A 17495-nucleotide genomic window follows, 5' to 3' on the forward strand; every position below is an offset into this window, starting at 1 on the left:
TTTTCGGATCAAAGATCTCCTTTACAGGGGTCACGTGACCGCCTTCCAAATAAGGGATCCCGAAACTCGACCTGACAAAACTTAACGTACCATTTTTTTTTTAATTGGAAAAGATATTTTTTATTGTCGTTATTATTACACACACACACACACACACACACACACACACACACACACACACACACACACACACACACACACACACACCCACACACACACCCAGCCAAAAACCCCAACCCCACACACACACACACACACACACACACACCCAGCCCGACCCCCCCCCCCCAACACACACACACCCAGCCCGACACCCCCCGCCCCCCACACACACACACTCACTGCATCTTGATGGTGTTGACCCAGGCGTAGCAGGGCATGGGTCGCTGGTTGGAGGTCTGCTTGCGGACGTTATCAGGGAGGAGGAACTCGATGTTTGGAGCTGCGGCCTTGATCCGACGCCGCGCTAAGCTGGCCCCTAGCTTGGTCTTCTGCTCCATGATGGCGCCCTCGATGCCGGAGATGTCTTTGGCCAGCACCTCGTCCTCAAAGGGCACTCGCATCTGGAACTTGCGAGACTGGTAGTCCCAGAGCACCACCATCACCAGGGGTTCCACGTCACGTAGCTGAAAGGAGAGGAGAATGATTACATTTTATTACTGATGCATGCAAAACCTACAACGTATGTACGCTCTTTGCTGGAAATGACGTGGCACAGGGTTTTGCCCTCCAAGGGGACCTGCTTCTGAAACTTGCGAGACTGGTCGTCCCATAGCACCACCATTACCAGGGGTTCTATGTCACGTAGCTGAAAGGAGAAGGTAATGATTTAATAAAAACCTACGCTCTTTACTGGAAATGTTGGTGTAAAGTGTTTTGCCTTCGAAGGGGACTCGCGTCTGGAACTTTCGAGACGGGTAGTCCCATAGCACCACCGTCACTAGGGGTTCCAACTCACGTAGCTGAAAGGAGAAGACAATGATTTATTACAGATGCATAACACCTGCAAAGTACGCTCATTACTGCAAATGTCTGGGTAAATGGTTTTGTTTGCATGTTGATTCCGAATTCGTTTTTATTTGTCTGACAAAGGCGTGACACGTTCTGTTGATATTTGAAAAGTCCGTCAAGCTATTTCTTCCCCTTTCTGTCTCCTTTTCTGATCTAACGGACTAACCAGTTGCTATAACTGAAACGAGATGTATTTTAAAAGGTATAAGAAGAAGCCATTGAAGTTATGGTGAAACGCATTTCATGCACGTCCTATGCACGTCCCATGCACGTCCTATGCACGTCCCATGCACGTCCCAAGCACGTCCTATGCACGTCCCATGCACGTCCCAAGCACGTCCCATGCACGTCCTATGCACGTCCTATGCACGTCCCAAGCACGTCCTATGCACGTCCCATGCACGTCCCCCCAGCTCTTTCACCATGTCAGGTCATCATTTTTTTTTTGTAAAAGTCACTCGTGCTACTGCTTTTTGTAAACCTGTTTCAGTTTTTGTTCTGTTTTAGATACTTATTGAAACAGATGCTCTAATGTGAACTCTGCTTTTCGGCCGTCATTCAACCTTTCTGTAACCGGTGTTGAAGAATGTGTGATAAAGCAATTCGTGTATGCATGTTAATACATAACCACACGCGTAGCTAGCTGTGTGGTCCCAAGTGGTTCCAGTGTTGTTTTACATGTCACCCTATGTTTCCTGAAATAAATATGTTTGAACTACAAAGGCAGGTGTTTATAAGATGGTCTGAGATGCGCGTATTTTTGGACCCATGATTCTGTCAAGGTCAAGGTCGGGTGTCAAGCCTGTGGTAATCTCCACGATCTTTTACAAAGGTTAATAGACTTGTTCCTGTCACACAGAAAGGTACCTATTACTAATAGGGACTATCTTTGTTGATTTTTCTCATTTGCATAGAAGGGCATGTGACTTAAAATACTCCACAACTTGGTCCCATCAGTCATCGCCAACAACCGCTAGGCGGCCAACAGCCTGACGACAAGGGCAAGCCGACTGCCGTAGATAACAGCTCTCAGGCGAAGGGAGATAACAGCCCAAACTGAGGAATGCGGGCACGTGATAAATGACAGTTCTGGCAGCCTTAGACCACTGAGTTGTATACCAATAGATATATACAAGAAAATTGGTTGATTAAAATCAACATGGCCGAAGCAATGGTTTCATAAAAGAAGCGGTATTGTCCGGGCACATGTTCAATTTGGGTTACATGTGTTGCAGAGTATTTGAAAATCCGTAGACATAAAAACATGCAAAGAAGAGTGATAGGTCCCTGTTGTGAATATAGTCAAGTGCATAAATTGATTACTTATGTTTCACACTAGTTTTGCTGTTACAGCAGTCCCTCTCATGAACGGACACCCTTGGGCCAGTGCAAACCTGTCCGTACATTGCAGGTGGCCGGTCACGGGAGAGCCCCCCCCCCCCATCACACACACTCAGGCACACTGACGGACTGAGTGAGTCTTTGCTACTGGTGAACGAGCTCTACTTGTCCTAAAACAATAAGGTCAAACTACTACAACTTATAACTGAAAGGAAAAAAACTGTCCTGTAAAAATGACGTTAAATCAACGGTGTCAGAAAAAGAAAGCTAAAAGAAATCCTCAAATTCCTGAAGATACAGGCACCCCATGAAAGCAGCCACGAACATACTCACAAAGGCACACATGCCTGTGCAGATACTTTGCAAAAATATGAATTGGAAACCTGCATATGTGGTAATTTAAAAAAAAAATTTGTGTGGCTTTATTTATTGAATACTTCAGGCAGTGACTTTTCCCTGTCCAGTTTTCTCTTTCGTCTCTTTTACCCCTCGCTTACCCACCCCCCACCCCCTTACCCTCCACTCCCTTTACCCAGCCCCGACAGCACAAATTTGTAATCTGCAAGGCAGAGTACACATTTTCTAAAAGGAAGACTACTCCTCTTCAATGATATCCAGAGATCTTCCAGCTGTCTCCACCATAAGCCAAGTGGTCGAGTCTTATACCCCCTTTCCACACAACCGTTCTAGGTCCCGTTTCCCTACCGACCAAGGAACGGTGCGGGCACGGGAGGGATCGGGACAGAACCGCAATGAACGTAACTGATCGTTAACGGAACTGCTTTGAACGGTAGGGTCGGCAGGCACGGCTGAGTTTAGGCTGCATGTTCACATTTTTAGCCGTTCCCCTCCCGATCAGAATGAACAGTAATGGAACCTCAACCCATCGGTAACGGAACGCTTGGATCGTTAAAGGAACTTAAAACAACGGTAACGCAACGGTAGCGCTCTCACACACTGAGTTGTCATACCCGCATTCCACACATCCGTTCGAGGTCCCGTTCCCTTACCGACCAAGGACGGCTGCCACTATGGTCAGACGCTGCTGAAAGATGCCAAAAAACTGCCGTTTGCGCAGCGTTCCATTGTTGTGGCAGCATTCCTTGGTTGGTACGGGAACGGGACAAAGAACGGTTGTGTGGAATGTCCCGGGGGTATAACTTTTGACACCGACAAACTGAAGAATGAACAGATCCATGAGGTAACCGTATCAATGGTCCAGGCTCAGGAAACAAAGAGTATATATGGCCTGGGGCGATTGTAACTTCCCTTCTTCGTGTCCGATAGACAAGGACAATAAATAGTAGAGCATAGTGCAATTTCATGTTGGCATCTTCTTCACTGAAAGCTATAACCCAAAGACTGAAGACCAAAGTGCTTTACCCCACTTCTGACCCGAATCACCCCCCTCCTGCTAGGTACACGTGCACTCAAGTTAACCTCTGCTTTGACCTGTGTGCCAGGAGTCAGATGAGAGAGAGAGAGAGAGAGCGAGAGCGAGAGAGAGACACACACACACATAGACAGAGACAGACATAGAAAGACAGAAGCGGAGAGACTCAGAGGGAGACACAGACAAAAACTTACATACAGAGAGAGAGAGAGAGAGAGAAAGAGAGAGAGAGAGAAAGAGAGAGAGAGAGAGAGAGAGAGAGAGAGAGAGAGAGAGAACGGTAACAAAACGAGACATGTCACCTCTCCGAATGCATTCCAATAGATGACCGCTCCTGCGGCCATCAATAACTCAGTGCCTTGGATACAAAGGGTTGGGGGAAGTGTTTAGCAGTGACTTGCTCGGTTGTATATCATTTGCAGTTTGTGGGGCACAAATGTGTGCCCTTATCCAAGCGGAGCGCGGGCGAAGCCCGCGCGTAGCGAGGTAGTTTTTTTTTTCATCTCCCAGCACTGAAAATGTTTTTGCCAAGTGGTGTCTGTCTGTGAACATTGTTCTAGAATTCATCTTTTAGCACAATATTAGCGACACTGTTTGGACAATTCTATTAAAATTAGGCGTACAAACTGATTTTGTTTCGGGGAATCCTCTCAGAGGATCAGAATTTTCATATAATATCATCGGAAGCTGTTACAACGGGAAAATGTGAAACTTTTGTCACTTTTTAACATGGAATTTCATCTTTGAGCGTTTCAAGCGGACTTTAATAAAATAGTTATTTGCGAATTAAGCAGCGGAAGACACTCACCGGTTCAACATGTGTATGGTCATTAAACCTCAAAACATTTCAGTAAGTGGTTTAGACAAACACCTCCGACATGTGAGGGTGACTGGTTTGTAGCTGAAGAGTTTTTTTCTAAAGTGTGTTCTAAATACAAATGACGTACTGGTAATGATGTAATGAGTTGTTCTAATCTTGTTCTTGGAACTCTTGCTGTTCCAAGCTTGTTCTTAGCAAGTCTTGGTGACGAGAACAAAGACTATCAATGAAATCTTTAGAAATAACCTCTGACAACGACGACGACGACGACGACGACGACGATAACAACAACAACAACAAATGACATCGACGACGACGACGACAACAACAACAACAACAACAACAACAACAACAACAACAAAAACAACAACACGAGAACAACAACAATCACGACAACGAACATGACAACAACAACACCAACAACTACGACGACAACTACAACGACTGGGTTATGATGACATCACCAATGATTTATCAAATGTTCAGTGTCAAGGCTGTTAAAAAATCGTTAAATCCTATTTCTTCACTGATTCTTATGAAATTTTAAAGGTAGGTTTGTTGTCCCCAACTTATTTTCACTCCATACTTTTCCAGAAGAAAAACATAATTTTGGCAGTTAAAAACCGTTAAATTTCAATTCTTCACCGATATTTATGAAATTTTGTGGGTAGGTTCGTTGTCCCCAACTGATTTTCACTCTATACTTTTCCAGAAGAAAGACATAATTTTGGCAGTTAAAAAACGTTAAATTTCAATTCTTCACCTATCTTTATGAAATTTAGTGGGTGGGTCCGTTGTCCCAAACTGAATTTTAAGACATACTTTTCCAGACAAAAAACCTTATTTTTGGCAGTTAAAAACCGTTAAATCTCAATTCTTCATCGATATTTATGAAATTTTGTGGGTAGGTTCGTTGTCCCCAACTGATTTTCACTCCATACTTTTCCAGAAGAAAAACATAATTTTGGCAGTTAAAAACCGTTACATTTAAATTTTCACCTATCTTTATGAAATTTAGTGGGTGGGTCCGTTGTCCCAAACTGAATTTCAAGACAAACTATTCCAGTCAAAAAAACTTATTTTTGGCAGTTAAAAACCGTTAAGTCTCAATTCTACACCGATATTTATGACATTTTGTGGGTAGGTTTGTTGTCAGATTTGACATGATGGCAGAATTGAAAGTGTGAGATATCCTGATGTTTCACAATTTATGCTGCATAATTCAGCCCCATAGGCGCTTGAATTTTAGGTGGAGTTGGATTTTTTTTCAGCCCAAACCAGTAACCCCCACATGGTTTTCATGTCCCTTTCTGAGAGACTTCAAGAAGTTTCAATTTGACGTCATGATTAGCCTGCCGCATTAGCAAGTATGAAAACACGTCATCGATGACACATTTTAAGAGAGAGAGAGAGAGAGAGAGAGAGAGAGAGAGAGAGAGAGAGAGAGAATCATGTACACACAGATGGACGACTTCGCTTGGGGTATGTACTGCCCGGCAGTACACATCTACTTTATTTTGTTGGATTAATGACATCGAATGCCAAGGATATATATCTTTGCGCGTATGTGCGTATACCTCTGGTCCAGGTAGCGTTAAACCGTCACCACTAATTTAAAGGCACAGTCCTTCTTGTGCGCACGATTCTGCTCACCATCTGGATGATAAATGGTGTTTTACGCCCTCACGGTGTAACCATGGGGGGATGTTCCCGGGTGTTAACCCGACTCTAGGTGAGATACACAGGTGTATGCGTGTGCAGGTGGTATCAGCCACTTGCCCTTTTGACACAATGACCCAGGTCTTACTGAAACGTGCCGCTGTGGTGACACGGGGATGGGACATGGATATCATCTCTGAGTCTGCACATAAAGTTGGGGTCTCGTAGCGGCTCAGGTGGTAGACCACTGGACTTGTGATCCTAGAGTCACGGGTTCGAATCCAGGCCGGGACGGACACGACTTAATAATGATAATAATAAATCAATCAATCAATCAATGAGTCTTATATCGCGCATATTCCGTGGGTACAGTTCTAGGCGCTCTGCAGTGATGCCGTGTGAGATGAAATTTTATACGGCCAGTAGATTGCAGCCATTTCGGCGCATGTTTACCTTTCACGGCCTATTATTCCAAGTCACACGGGTATAGGTAGACAATTATTAACTGTGCCTAAGCAATTTTGCCAGGAAAGACCCTTTTGTCAATCGTGGGATCTTTAACGTGCACACCCAATGTAGTGTACACGGGGGGAGGTTCGGACACCGAAGAGAGTCTGCACACAAAGTTGACTCTGTGAAATAAATTTCCGCCGAACCTGGGATCGAACTCACGCTGACAGCGGCCAACTGAATACAAATCCAGCGCGCTACCAACTGAGCTATATCCCCGCCCCCTGATAAAGATAGCTTATATAGCGCCGCTTCACAGATTTAACTATGCTCTTAGCGCTGTACATCGAGATATAAGAATTTCAATAATATAAATACAAAGATGATATTATCATAATAGTACACATTTACAAATATCACTCACGTGCATACATCCTCGTGCACACCACACGCATACACACTCCCACTCATTAGCAAGTGCTTCCATCCCCCTGCCACTGAGATGTTCATATACCCCCCTGGACAAGCTCACACCATGTCCGTCTCCTCTCTAGACTGTACATACACTCAGCAAGAAAAAGAAAGACTGAATGCAAATTTCATACACAACCCTATGGCTCAATCAAAGCTGAAGCAACCATACAAAAAAGACACATTCAAACAACGAATCTAACTTCACCTCTAACAGTCTATAAAGATGGCAAGGACAATTTACAAGGACTTACTGACATCTCAGACCTGGCCACGCTTTTGCGTTGAATACGATCATCCCAACAGGCCTCGCAGGAAGAGAGTGCGCATGCGCAGCGAGCGGACGCGTTTCATCAGCAGTCCTAGTTTAGCCGTCGTATTTTTGGAAGTTATCGATAGTCAAACCTTGTGTCTCGCTGTGTAATTCTTTCAGAACATACCTAGGGACATTTAGCATGGAAATTATAGTTGTGTAGAAACTTTTTAGGTGTGTGTCGTGTGCCAACCTCAATATACCACCCTACCCTAACCTCGACCGATCCTCCGCCATCTTGAACTTCTGCTTCCCGTACCTTGCTACCTCCATCCGCCTCGTCTCCGAGCACCATGCTTCGTGGTATACTCCTTGCCTTCCTTCTCTACGCTGCCTACCATCGCCTTGCACCTCCTCCTGCTGAACACCATGACCCCAGCCACCTTGACTCTGCTTTCTGCAAGTATCGCCGTATTTTTACCTCCACCCCCCACCCCACTCCATCAAACCCGTGCATGTTTGCATTCGCCTTGCTATTATCAGGCGACGTCCAAGTAAATCCCGGCCCCACCGTGTCAGTCTACCCATGTGGTATTTGTGACCACAATGTCTCCTGGTCCCAAAAAGGCATTGGTTGTGATGACTGCAACATCTGGTTTCATCATGACTGTGTCGACCTGAACAGTGCAGAATGGGATACCCTCGACAGACACAAGAGCGCCTGCTGGGTATGCCCTCGTTGCGACAGTATAAACTGTGATAGCTTTACATTCAACAGCTTTGAGATTTCAATGACAAATTCCTTTAGCCCGCTGGCTGATGCCAGCATTGACTCCTTCATCTCAGACTCGCCCTTCTCCCCTACCAAGACCAGCAGCCCAAACCCCCGCCCCGACCGTAGCGCTAGGCCATCAAGGTCCCCGGGACGCTCCCCCAAACCGTCGAACCAGTCATCCTCCTCCCCCCATCTCCCCAAAAAGACAAACCTGCGGATCCTCACTGTAAACTGTCAAAGTATTATAGGTAAACAATCTGAGCTTAAGGCTTTATTGGACTATGTGAAACCTGACGTTGTATGTGCAACAGAGTCCTGGCTAAAGGGCGTTAAGCCAGGTAAATCTCCCTCGTCTGACTGCATCAAGTCATCTGAGATCTTCCCAGACGACTACACTACCTTTAGGAATGACCGGTCCTCCCTGGGCGGGGGCGTCTTCACGCTTGTCCGTAAAGACATTACAGCCGTCGAACAGGTTGACCTAGTCACAGACTGCGAACTTGAGTGGGTTAAACTCAAGTTACACAACACCAAAGACCTCTTCATAGGTACTTTCTACATGCCATACCGAAATGCAAATGACGTAAAGGAATTACAGAAATCCCTGAATCTCTTGTCGGACAACGGCAGGCGTTCACCACATGTGATAATCTCGGGTGACTTCAATTGTCCAGATATAGACTGGGGCAATAACACCGTCCCCCCCCGGTGCTAGCGATAGGGCGGTCCAACAGTCCCTCGCAGATGTCACCTGTGCTGAGCTCCTGACCCAAACCCAGACAAAACCCACACGGGGCCCCAGCGTTTTGGACCTTGTATTCACCTAACCCCTCCCTCCTAAAGACCACTAGCCTAATTCCAGGCCTCGCTGATCACGACATTGTAGTCTCTGACTTTGATGTAAAGCCCCACATCGCCCCCCCTACCAAGCGTAAGTTCTACAAGTTCAAGGACGCCAAGTGGGACCAACTGAAGGGTGACCTTGAGTCCGCAGCGACTACCATTGTCAACAAGTACAACAAAGGCACCAACGCCGAAGATCTTTGGAACCTTTTCAAATCGTCTCTCTTGGCCTCTGTCGACAGCTACATCCCTTCCACCATCGCTAAGAACCGTTCCTCACTCCCCTGGCTTAGTGCATCCCTTAAGCGGATGCTCCGCAGGAAACAACGACTCTTCAAGCGAGCCAAGCATAGCAAGATCTGGACGGAGTATAGAAACTTCCAAAAAATCTGTAAACGCGCTATGCGTCGCGCTGAGTGGAGCTACATAAACGATAAGATCCAAGCAGGCTTGTCCAGCAACAACACAAAACCATTTTGGAACTTCATTAAGTCCCGCCGACAGGACAACACCGGCGTTTCCCCCTTAAAACACAAGGGCAAACTCATACACGATAGCGTAGGGAAAGCTAAACTTCTCCTCGACCAGTTCAAATCAGTATTCACAAAGAGTGCTAACTTCACCCCCCCTCCCCCACCCCCCGCCGTCAGCCCCATAGAGCAGATTGAAGTGACCACAGCTGGAGTAGCTAAACTACTACGTGACCTCAACCCCGCCAAAGCCCCAGGCCCCGACAGCATACCCAACCTGGTCCTAAAGACCTGCGCCGACCAGATTGCACCTGCTCTCCGTGCAATCTTCCAGAGATCCCTGGATAGCGGTTCTCTCCCTTCCGACTGGCTCCAGGCCAACATCTCCTGTGTATTCAAAAAGGGTGATCGCCACCTCCCCGCGAACTACCGTCCCATCTCCCTCACTTCCATCCCTTGCAAACTCCTAGAACATATTATATGCCGCCACATCTTCACACATCTCGACTCGCATAACATCCTCACGCATCTAAACCATGGTTTCCGTTCTGGATTCTCGTGCGAAACCCAACTTCTCACCACAACCCACGACCTCCTGACCTCCTTCGACCAAAGAAAACAAGTAGATGTCGCTGTGCTTGATTTTTCTAAAGCGTTCGACACTGTTCCCCACCCCCACCTTCTCCACAAACTCTCCTGTTATGGCATAAACGGCCCCCTACTCAACTGGCTCACGTCGTTCCTCACTAAGCGCTCCATGAAAGTTGTACTCGAGGGTACTTCATCCGAATCAACTACAGTAGACTCTGGCGTCCCACAGGGGACGGTGCTCGGCCCACTACTCTTCCTTGTCCATATTAACGACCTGCCAGCCTCCGTATCGTCCCACGTCCGCTTGTTCGCCGATGACTGCCTGCTCTATAGGGAAATAAACTCCTTCACGGACCACCAATCCCTGCAACAAGACCTCAGACACCTCGAAAAATGGGCGGTTACCTGGGGCATGCGCTTCAACGCCTCTAAATGCTATATCCTCAGTATAAACAAATCCTCTGACTTCTACTACCAACTGGACAACAGCATCCTCCAAAACGTTAGATCCACACCCTACCTTGGCATTCTCCTCTCAGACGACATGAAATGGAGCCCCCACATTTCTTCTATCACTAAAAAAGCTAACTGCACCCTTGGCTTCCTTCGCCGCAACCTCCAACGCTGCCCGCCTCGTTGCCGTCAGCAGGCCTACCTCTCCCTTGTGCGTCCCCTCCTGGAGTATGGGGCGGTTGTCTGGGACCCCTACCTGAAGAAAGACATTGACTGCATCGAACGCGTACAACGCAAAGCATCAAGGTTTATCACAGGCGACTTCAGGTCGTCGACCCCCGGCAGCGTCACCAGACTCCTAGAGAAAACTGGACTCCAACCTCTGCACCAGCGACGTCAACAACTCCGTCTGACGTTCTTCTATAGGGTGGTTGAGGGGCTGGTACCGGCACTACCACCACACCAGTTCTTAACTGAGCAGAAGCAAGGCCGTAAAATCAGGCCAGTGAGACACCCTGACCATCACACATCCAACATCGTCTCACAGTATTCAAGAAACAATTCTAGACCCTATTCAGTGCCCCAAGGCCGCACTGATCAGTTTAGGAACTCCTTTTTTGTGAAGACGGCACAAGACTGGAATCTACTTGAGGACAATACTGTAACCTCCAAAAGCATTGGCATCTTTAAAGCCAAGCTAGCAGCCGTACACCACCATTAGGCTGCCGCACTCTCCCCCGCTGCATTTACGCCAGTCTTCTGGTACCCAGCAGCGTAATCGATCAAGATCAAGATCAAGAACTTACTCCAAATGCTTCCTGCGCATATTGGGAACTTTATATATGAATTAATTTCTAAAATGCCACTATATTTTCAATCTGCGGAAATTAAATCATAAATAAGTCAGTCATGATGTTGCTTTTTGGTGGGGTTCAAAGAGTAAGGGTGGTTTAATCCCATGGATAAGCCTAAGACAGCGAACCTAGCGGTTTTTACGGGAAAGACTGTGCCTTATAATATTTATGCATAATGAATATTTTTTACTTGTGTCTTATGTATTTTAAAATGTATGTATTAGTCCGTGATCTGAGTGGACCAAATAGGTGAATTGTTATCATTTGGGAATCCTCCATATGCTAAGCTGCTTTGTGAAGTAGTGTATCTCTGCTATCCTAAACAGGCCTCAAAAGAACTTCTAATGGCAGCTTTCATAACAGAATGTGTCTCCAAAGGGGGTCACTGTCTGCAAAAATGCTCGACTTAGAAAAAGGGGGTTACTTTCTAAAAGACACACTATTTTGCTCACAATGCATTTTTGGTGTACACAGTCTGAAGCAAAACTAACGGCATATGTTTGAAGTGTTTACTCATTGCAAAAAATAAAGTCAATGCCATGACATCATTGTGCAAATGACCTAATGTTTGTTGCATGTAATGAAAACAAGAAAATCTAAATGTTCCGTTCTTTTTCAGTTTTATTTAAGTCCCTACAAAACGCTGATAAAGGAATCTTGTGCTGTCACACGTTTATACATCAATTGTGACTAAAAGTATGAAGAATTTTGAAAGTCTGACCAAAGCGTTTCCACAGAATCGCCACTTCTTTAAAGCAACCGCTTGGTTAGAATTACATGCCCAAAGTTTGGAATTTCAATGAAAACTTGTTAAAAAAAAAAAAAAAGAGTTTAGAAGTGTTTAGAAAGAATATGATATGTTTATTTATGTAATAATGGTCAACTTGTTGCATGAGCTTTAGATTCTTCTGGTTCCTTTGCTGTTTAAGGCCAGAGATGGGACGGAAGTTTGGTTCAAAAACGTGTTTTGGGTTCTCAGCTTTATTAGGTAATTTGAACACCATATTATAATCGTTGTGTAATGTAATTTTGTCGTTGTCAACCTTTTTCTTGCAATAAAATGATTATTTTCATAATATGTTATAAACATTCGACACCATTTTGGAAAATGTTGACGCTGTTTTCTCAGAATCATTTTTTTAAGCATCAAATACTGTCTTTGTGCAGTAAAGGAGAAACATTTTAAGAATTACCCAGGAATAATTTTTAAAAATCTGTCACAGTAAAAAAAACTTGCCTTTTTCCTGAGATTTAATTTGTGCTTATAATATCTACCAAAAAATCAAATCTGTTCCTAAATTTGATAACTTTGCTCTGATGTTGCATCCAGGGACCTTGTCAGAATAAAACAAACATTCTACAAAGTTCTCTCTTTATTTTTCTGGAAGAAGGATCGGTCCCAAAAACTACATGTGTTATCAAAAAAAGTCACATCAAAATTCCATTTTGACCAATAATTCATACTAATATCACTTGTAAGGACAGAGAACATTTTTTTCTGAAGATTTTGATCAAGAACCTTGAAACAAAACTTAATTTCCGTGCCATGTCTGCCCTTAAGCTGTTGTTTTGTTTTTTAGTTAAGCTATCTTTGAGAGTCCAGTAAAAACTTAGTGTGTGCGCGTGAGTGTGTGTGTGTGTATGTGTGTGTGTGTGTGTGTGTGTGTGTGTGTGTGTGTGTGTGTGTGTGTGTGTTACGTGTGTGTGTGTGTGTGTGTGTGTGTGTGTGTGTGTGTGTGTGTGTGTGTGTACTTGCGTGTTCTTTTGTTTAGCTATCTTTGAGAGTCCAGTAAAAACAAAAGTGTGTGCGCGTGAGTGTGTGTGTATGTGCGTGTGTGTGTCTGTGTGTCTGTGTGTGTGTGTGTGTGTGTGTGTGTGTGTGTGTGTGTGTGTGTTACGTGTGTGTGTGTGTGTGTGTGTGTTACGTGTGTGTGTGTGTGTGTGTGTGTCTGTGTGTGTGTGTACTTGCGTGTGTACTTGCGTGTGTACTTGCGTGTGTGTCTGTGCATGTGCGTGTGTGTGTGTGGGGGGGGTGGGTGAAAAGAGAGAGAGAGAGAGAGCGAGAGAGAGAGAGAGAGAGAGAGCGAGAGAGAGAGAGAGAGAGAGAGAGAGAGAGAGAGAGAGAGAGAGAGAGAGAGAGAGAGAGAGAGAGAGAGAGAGAGAGAGAGAGAGAGAGAGAGAGAGAGAGAGAGAGAGAGAACATCATTCTTAATTCGTAACGTTGTAACAATATGAAGGAAATAGAGAAACGTATTGTACGCTTTTGCTAGCAAATAAAAAAGGGCTTATGCATGTTTTTTTCTTTCTCTTTAAGTGTGTTGTCAATTTGGCAGTTGTCATCGCCTCATTATAATACATTGTCATAAACAATATCACAGTTTTTATAGGGAATATGACACTCGCTTATTGTTCGGAATGATCAAAGTGCTGTTATGATACTACATCGTGGAACTTAAAGTGTGGCGCGTATTAAATACCTATTTTCATTTCACTCCTAGTTTTGTCATTTAAATTGTATTTAATGTTCATGCAACTTGTAGAAAACCGCTAGAAAATGATGAGTTCATCAATTTCGAACTATAGGACAATAAAGTAATGAAAATAGGAACACATTGAGAAACAAATGACAGACGCCAATTGGTGGCGGGAAAACGGCGTTTTTGCAAGCGAAGCTTTAAAGAAAGGCTGTTCAAATGAAAACTGCTCCTTGTGTGCATAAATGTATATATATAGAGAGAGAGAGTTTGAAAAACTCGCAGTATACTGTATATTTGTTTGCAAAGGATTTACAAGTTTTGTGAATGGTAAATGCCCTCTGCTAAAGTCCTTTCCGCAAGAACACCCAGTCCATTCCGCTAGTCTGCTCGCAAAATAATCGTCGCCCATTTTGGTTGACTGACTCGCGGGTTAGTGATTCAATGTCAATCAAACTAATTTTCTCTTCAATGCTTCTTAAGCACTCTGCCTAAAACTTTAATATAAATCTGTAGAAAAAAACCACAAACATTTTAGAGCAAAACGGAAATGGGTACACCTTGTATGCATTCTTTTTATATTTAGTCAAGTTTTGACTAAATATTTTAACATCGAGGGGGAATCGAAACGAGGGTATGGTGTATGTGCGTCTGTCTGTGTGTGTGTGTGTGTAGAGCGATTCAGACTAAACTACTGGACCGATCTTTACGAAATTTGACATGAGAGTTCCTGGGTATGAAATGCCCGAACGTTTTTTTTCATTTTTTTGATAAATGTCTTTGATGACGTCATATCCGGCTTTTCGTGAAAGTTGAGGCGGCACTGTCACGCCCTCATTTTTCAACCAAATTGGTTGAAATTTTGGTCAAGTAATCTTCGACGAAGCCCGGGGTTCGGTATTGCATTTCAGCTTGGTGGCTTAAAAATTAATTAATGACTTTGGTCATTAAAAATCGGAAAATTGTAAAAAAAAATAAAAATTTATAAAACGATCCAAATTTACGTTTATCTTAATCTCCATCATTTTCTGATTCCAAAAACATATAAATATGTTATATTCGGATTCAAAACAAGCTCTGAAAATTAAATATATAAAAATTATTATCAAAATTAAATTGTCGAAATCAATTTAAAGGCATACTAACGCACTCCCGTGTTTACAAAGTGTAGTTTGCCCACAATCGATGTCAAACGCACCATAAGACCATATAATGACGATACGTCACCATGCGCGGACCATAATACATGCATTACAGCTTGTTCTAGCCTCTGAAAAAGTGAGGATGTCAACAAAGCCGCGGTGTTCTCTCCCTTGCATCAACGTTACATGTGTTGCCAAATATAAATAGGACGATCCAGATCAAAATGAAAATTCAAATATCTCAACATTTAAGGGGTCCTAGACCACAATATTTTGCAGGGAACTTAATTTAGTCTGTCTCCAGCTGTTGGTAAAGCAATTAGCGTGTATAGTCATCGAGTACATATGGCTTTAAAAACAATTTCATCTTATTCCTTGTCGGTTCCTGATTCCAAAAACATATAGATATGATATGTTTGGATTAAAAACACGCTCAGAAAGTTAAAACAAAGAGAGGTACAGAAAAGCGTGCTATCCTTCTTAGCGCAACTACTACCCCGCTCTTCTTGTCAATTTCACTGCCTTTGCCATGAGCGGTGGACTGACGATGCTACGAGTATACGGTCTTGCTGAAAAATGGCAGCTACTTGACTAAATATTGTATTTTCGCCTTATGCGACTTGTTTTAATTGTATATATACACTTGGCAAAACATGTATTGCAACAGATTTTGCACCCAAATTAAAGCGTTAATTCCCGTGTCATTTCATCCAAACTGTATATGCCAGTGAAGGTCGTTCACTTGACTATCTGTATCGCCTTTTGGTTTAATAATGTATTTTATAGGTATCACGTGACCGCCGCTCAATTAAGGGTACCCTCAAAACCGACTGGACAAAAACAGAAGGGTTCATTTAAAAATTGAACAAAAAACACAATAGGCAAACCGTTGCCACTTAATTGTTCATCCGAGAAGAAAGCCAAATCAAGTATCTACCCAGAAATTATTGTTTCGTTTAGCTAGCTTGTGTATTACGTGCGCTATTCTATTCTTAATGATGCAGGTGTCGATCGCAAACGCCGTCAAAAACGGGCTTTTTCTTCGTCTTTTGGTAGGGGTATTATGGCAAGAAGCGCTGTATTTCAACAATGACTTAGTGGATAGCTTTGACACTTTTAGAATATTTTACGAACATACTCGAGACGTACTTCGAGCAAAATTTGGGATCGTGGCATGTATTTGTTCAGATTTGACGCAATGTTATGGAAAAAGGTTTTACACTCGACACTCATCATTGGATTGTTCCCCTGTATCCAACAAAATCATGACTTTGCATGTCTACAGATAAATGATTGATGCATATAATGTCGAAGTCTCATTTGCGTGTAACCACTGGGGTGAATTTACTAGTATTGCAATCACATGAGAGAAAAAATAAACGTTCACGCTGTTTCGCACTGAGACCAGTTATATTACCGCTGCGTGCCTCTCAAAACATGCTGCGGTCACGCTTGGCTGGACATCGCTGTGGCACCATCATCATCCCTAAAGTATCAAGCGTCTTTACATGCCTAGCAATCTTTCTCCAGTGCTTATACACATCTAACATGTTTTCAGTGTGTGTATCAATCATTTGTCTAAAGAGATGTGAACTCATAATTGTTTTAGACGCAAGTGAGCAATCCAATGACGAGTTTAACAAGAAGAGCAAACGCTCGATCGAGTCACTTTCGCAGTTCTGAATATTATATGAGGCATCAGATGGACAGGAAGAAATTGCTATTCACAACACAATGAGTCACGTTCACATAAAATTTGAGCCCGGTCACTTTTATAGTTTCCGAGAAAAGCCCAACGTTAAGTTGTGTGTTGCCGAACAGAAAAGGCTAGTTATCTCCCTTGTTTTTCTGATAACGTTCGTAAAAGGCTACAGATGTAAATACTTTGATGTAAAGAATAATCCTACAAAGTTTCAATCACATCCGATGAACTTTGTCAAAGATATAAAATGTCTAATTTTTCCTTTGACGCTGACCTGTGACCTTGAAAAAGGTCAAAGGTCAACGAAACCATCGTTAAAGTGTAGAGGTCATTGGAGGTCACGACTAAACAAAATATGAGCCCGATCGCTTTGATAGTTTCCGAGAAAAGTCCAACGTTAAGGTGGTGTCTACGGACGGCCGGCCGGACGGCCGGCCGGACAGACTAACACTGACCGATTACATAGAGTCACTTTTTCTCAAGTGACTCAAAAACATGTTTCAAAACATTGCGTCAAATCTGAATAAATACGTGTAACGATCCCTACTTTTGCTCGAAGTACGTCTAGTAGGTTGGTAAAATGTTCTAGAAGTTTCAAAGCAATCCACGAAGTTATTGCTGAAATAGAGCGCTTTTCGTCAAAATTTCTGAAAATAAAAATAAAGGAATCCTGTTTTTGACCGCTCGTGCGATCGACACTTGCATCAGTGGGTATAGCATAGCACACGCAATACGCAAGCTAGCTAAACAAAACAACCGTTTCTGGGTGGATAATTGATTTGGCTTTCTTCTT

The 17495-nt window shown here is 43.7% G+C and overlaps 1 protein-coding gene across 2 annotated transcripts in view; it reads right to left on the reverse strand.

The window, feature by feature from the left end:
- LOC138968812 (putative methyltransferase NSUN7) overlaps window positions 1-17495 on the reverse strand; it is a 70693-nt gene that overhangs the window by 17208 nt on the left and 35990 nt on the right. For both annotated transcript variants that reach the window (XM_070341459.1, XM_070341461.1), the window contains exon 4: window positions 343-626. In XM_070341459.1, the coding sequence (XP_070197560.1) occupies window positions 343-626 (284 nt within the window). The remainder of the gene's footprint in view (window positions 1-342; window positions 627-17495) is intronic.

Source organism: Littorina saxatilis, linkage group LG6 (assembly GCF_037325665.1).
Source record: "Littorina saxatilis isolate snail1 linkage group LG6, US_GU_Lsax_2.0, whole genome shotgun sequence".
Taxonomy (NCBI): Eukaryota; Metazoa; Mollusca; class Gastropoda; order Littorinimorpha; family Littorinidae; genus Littorina; species Littorina saxatilis.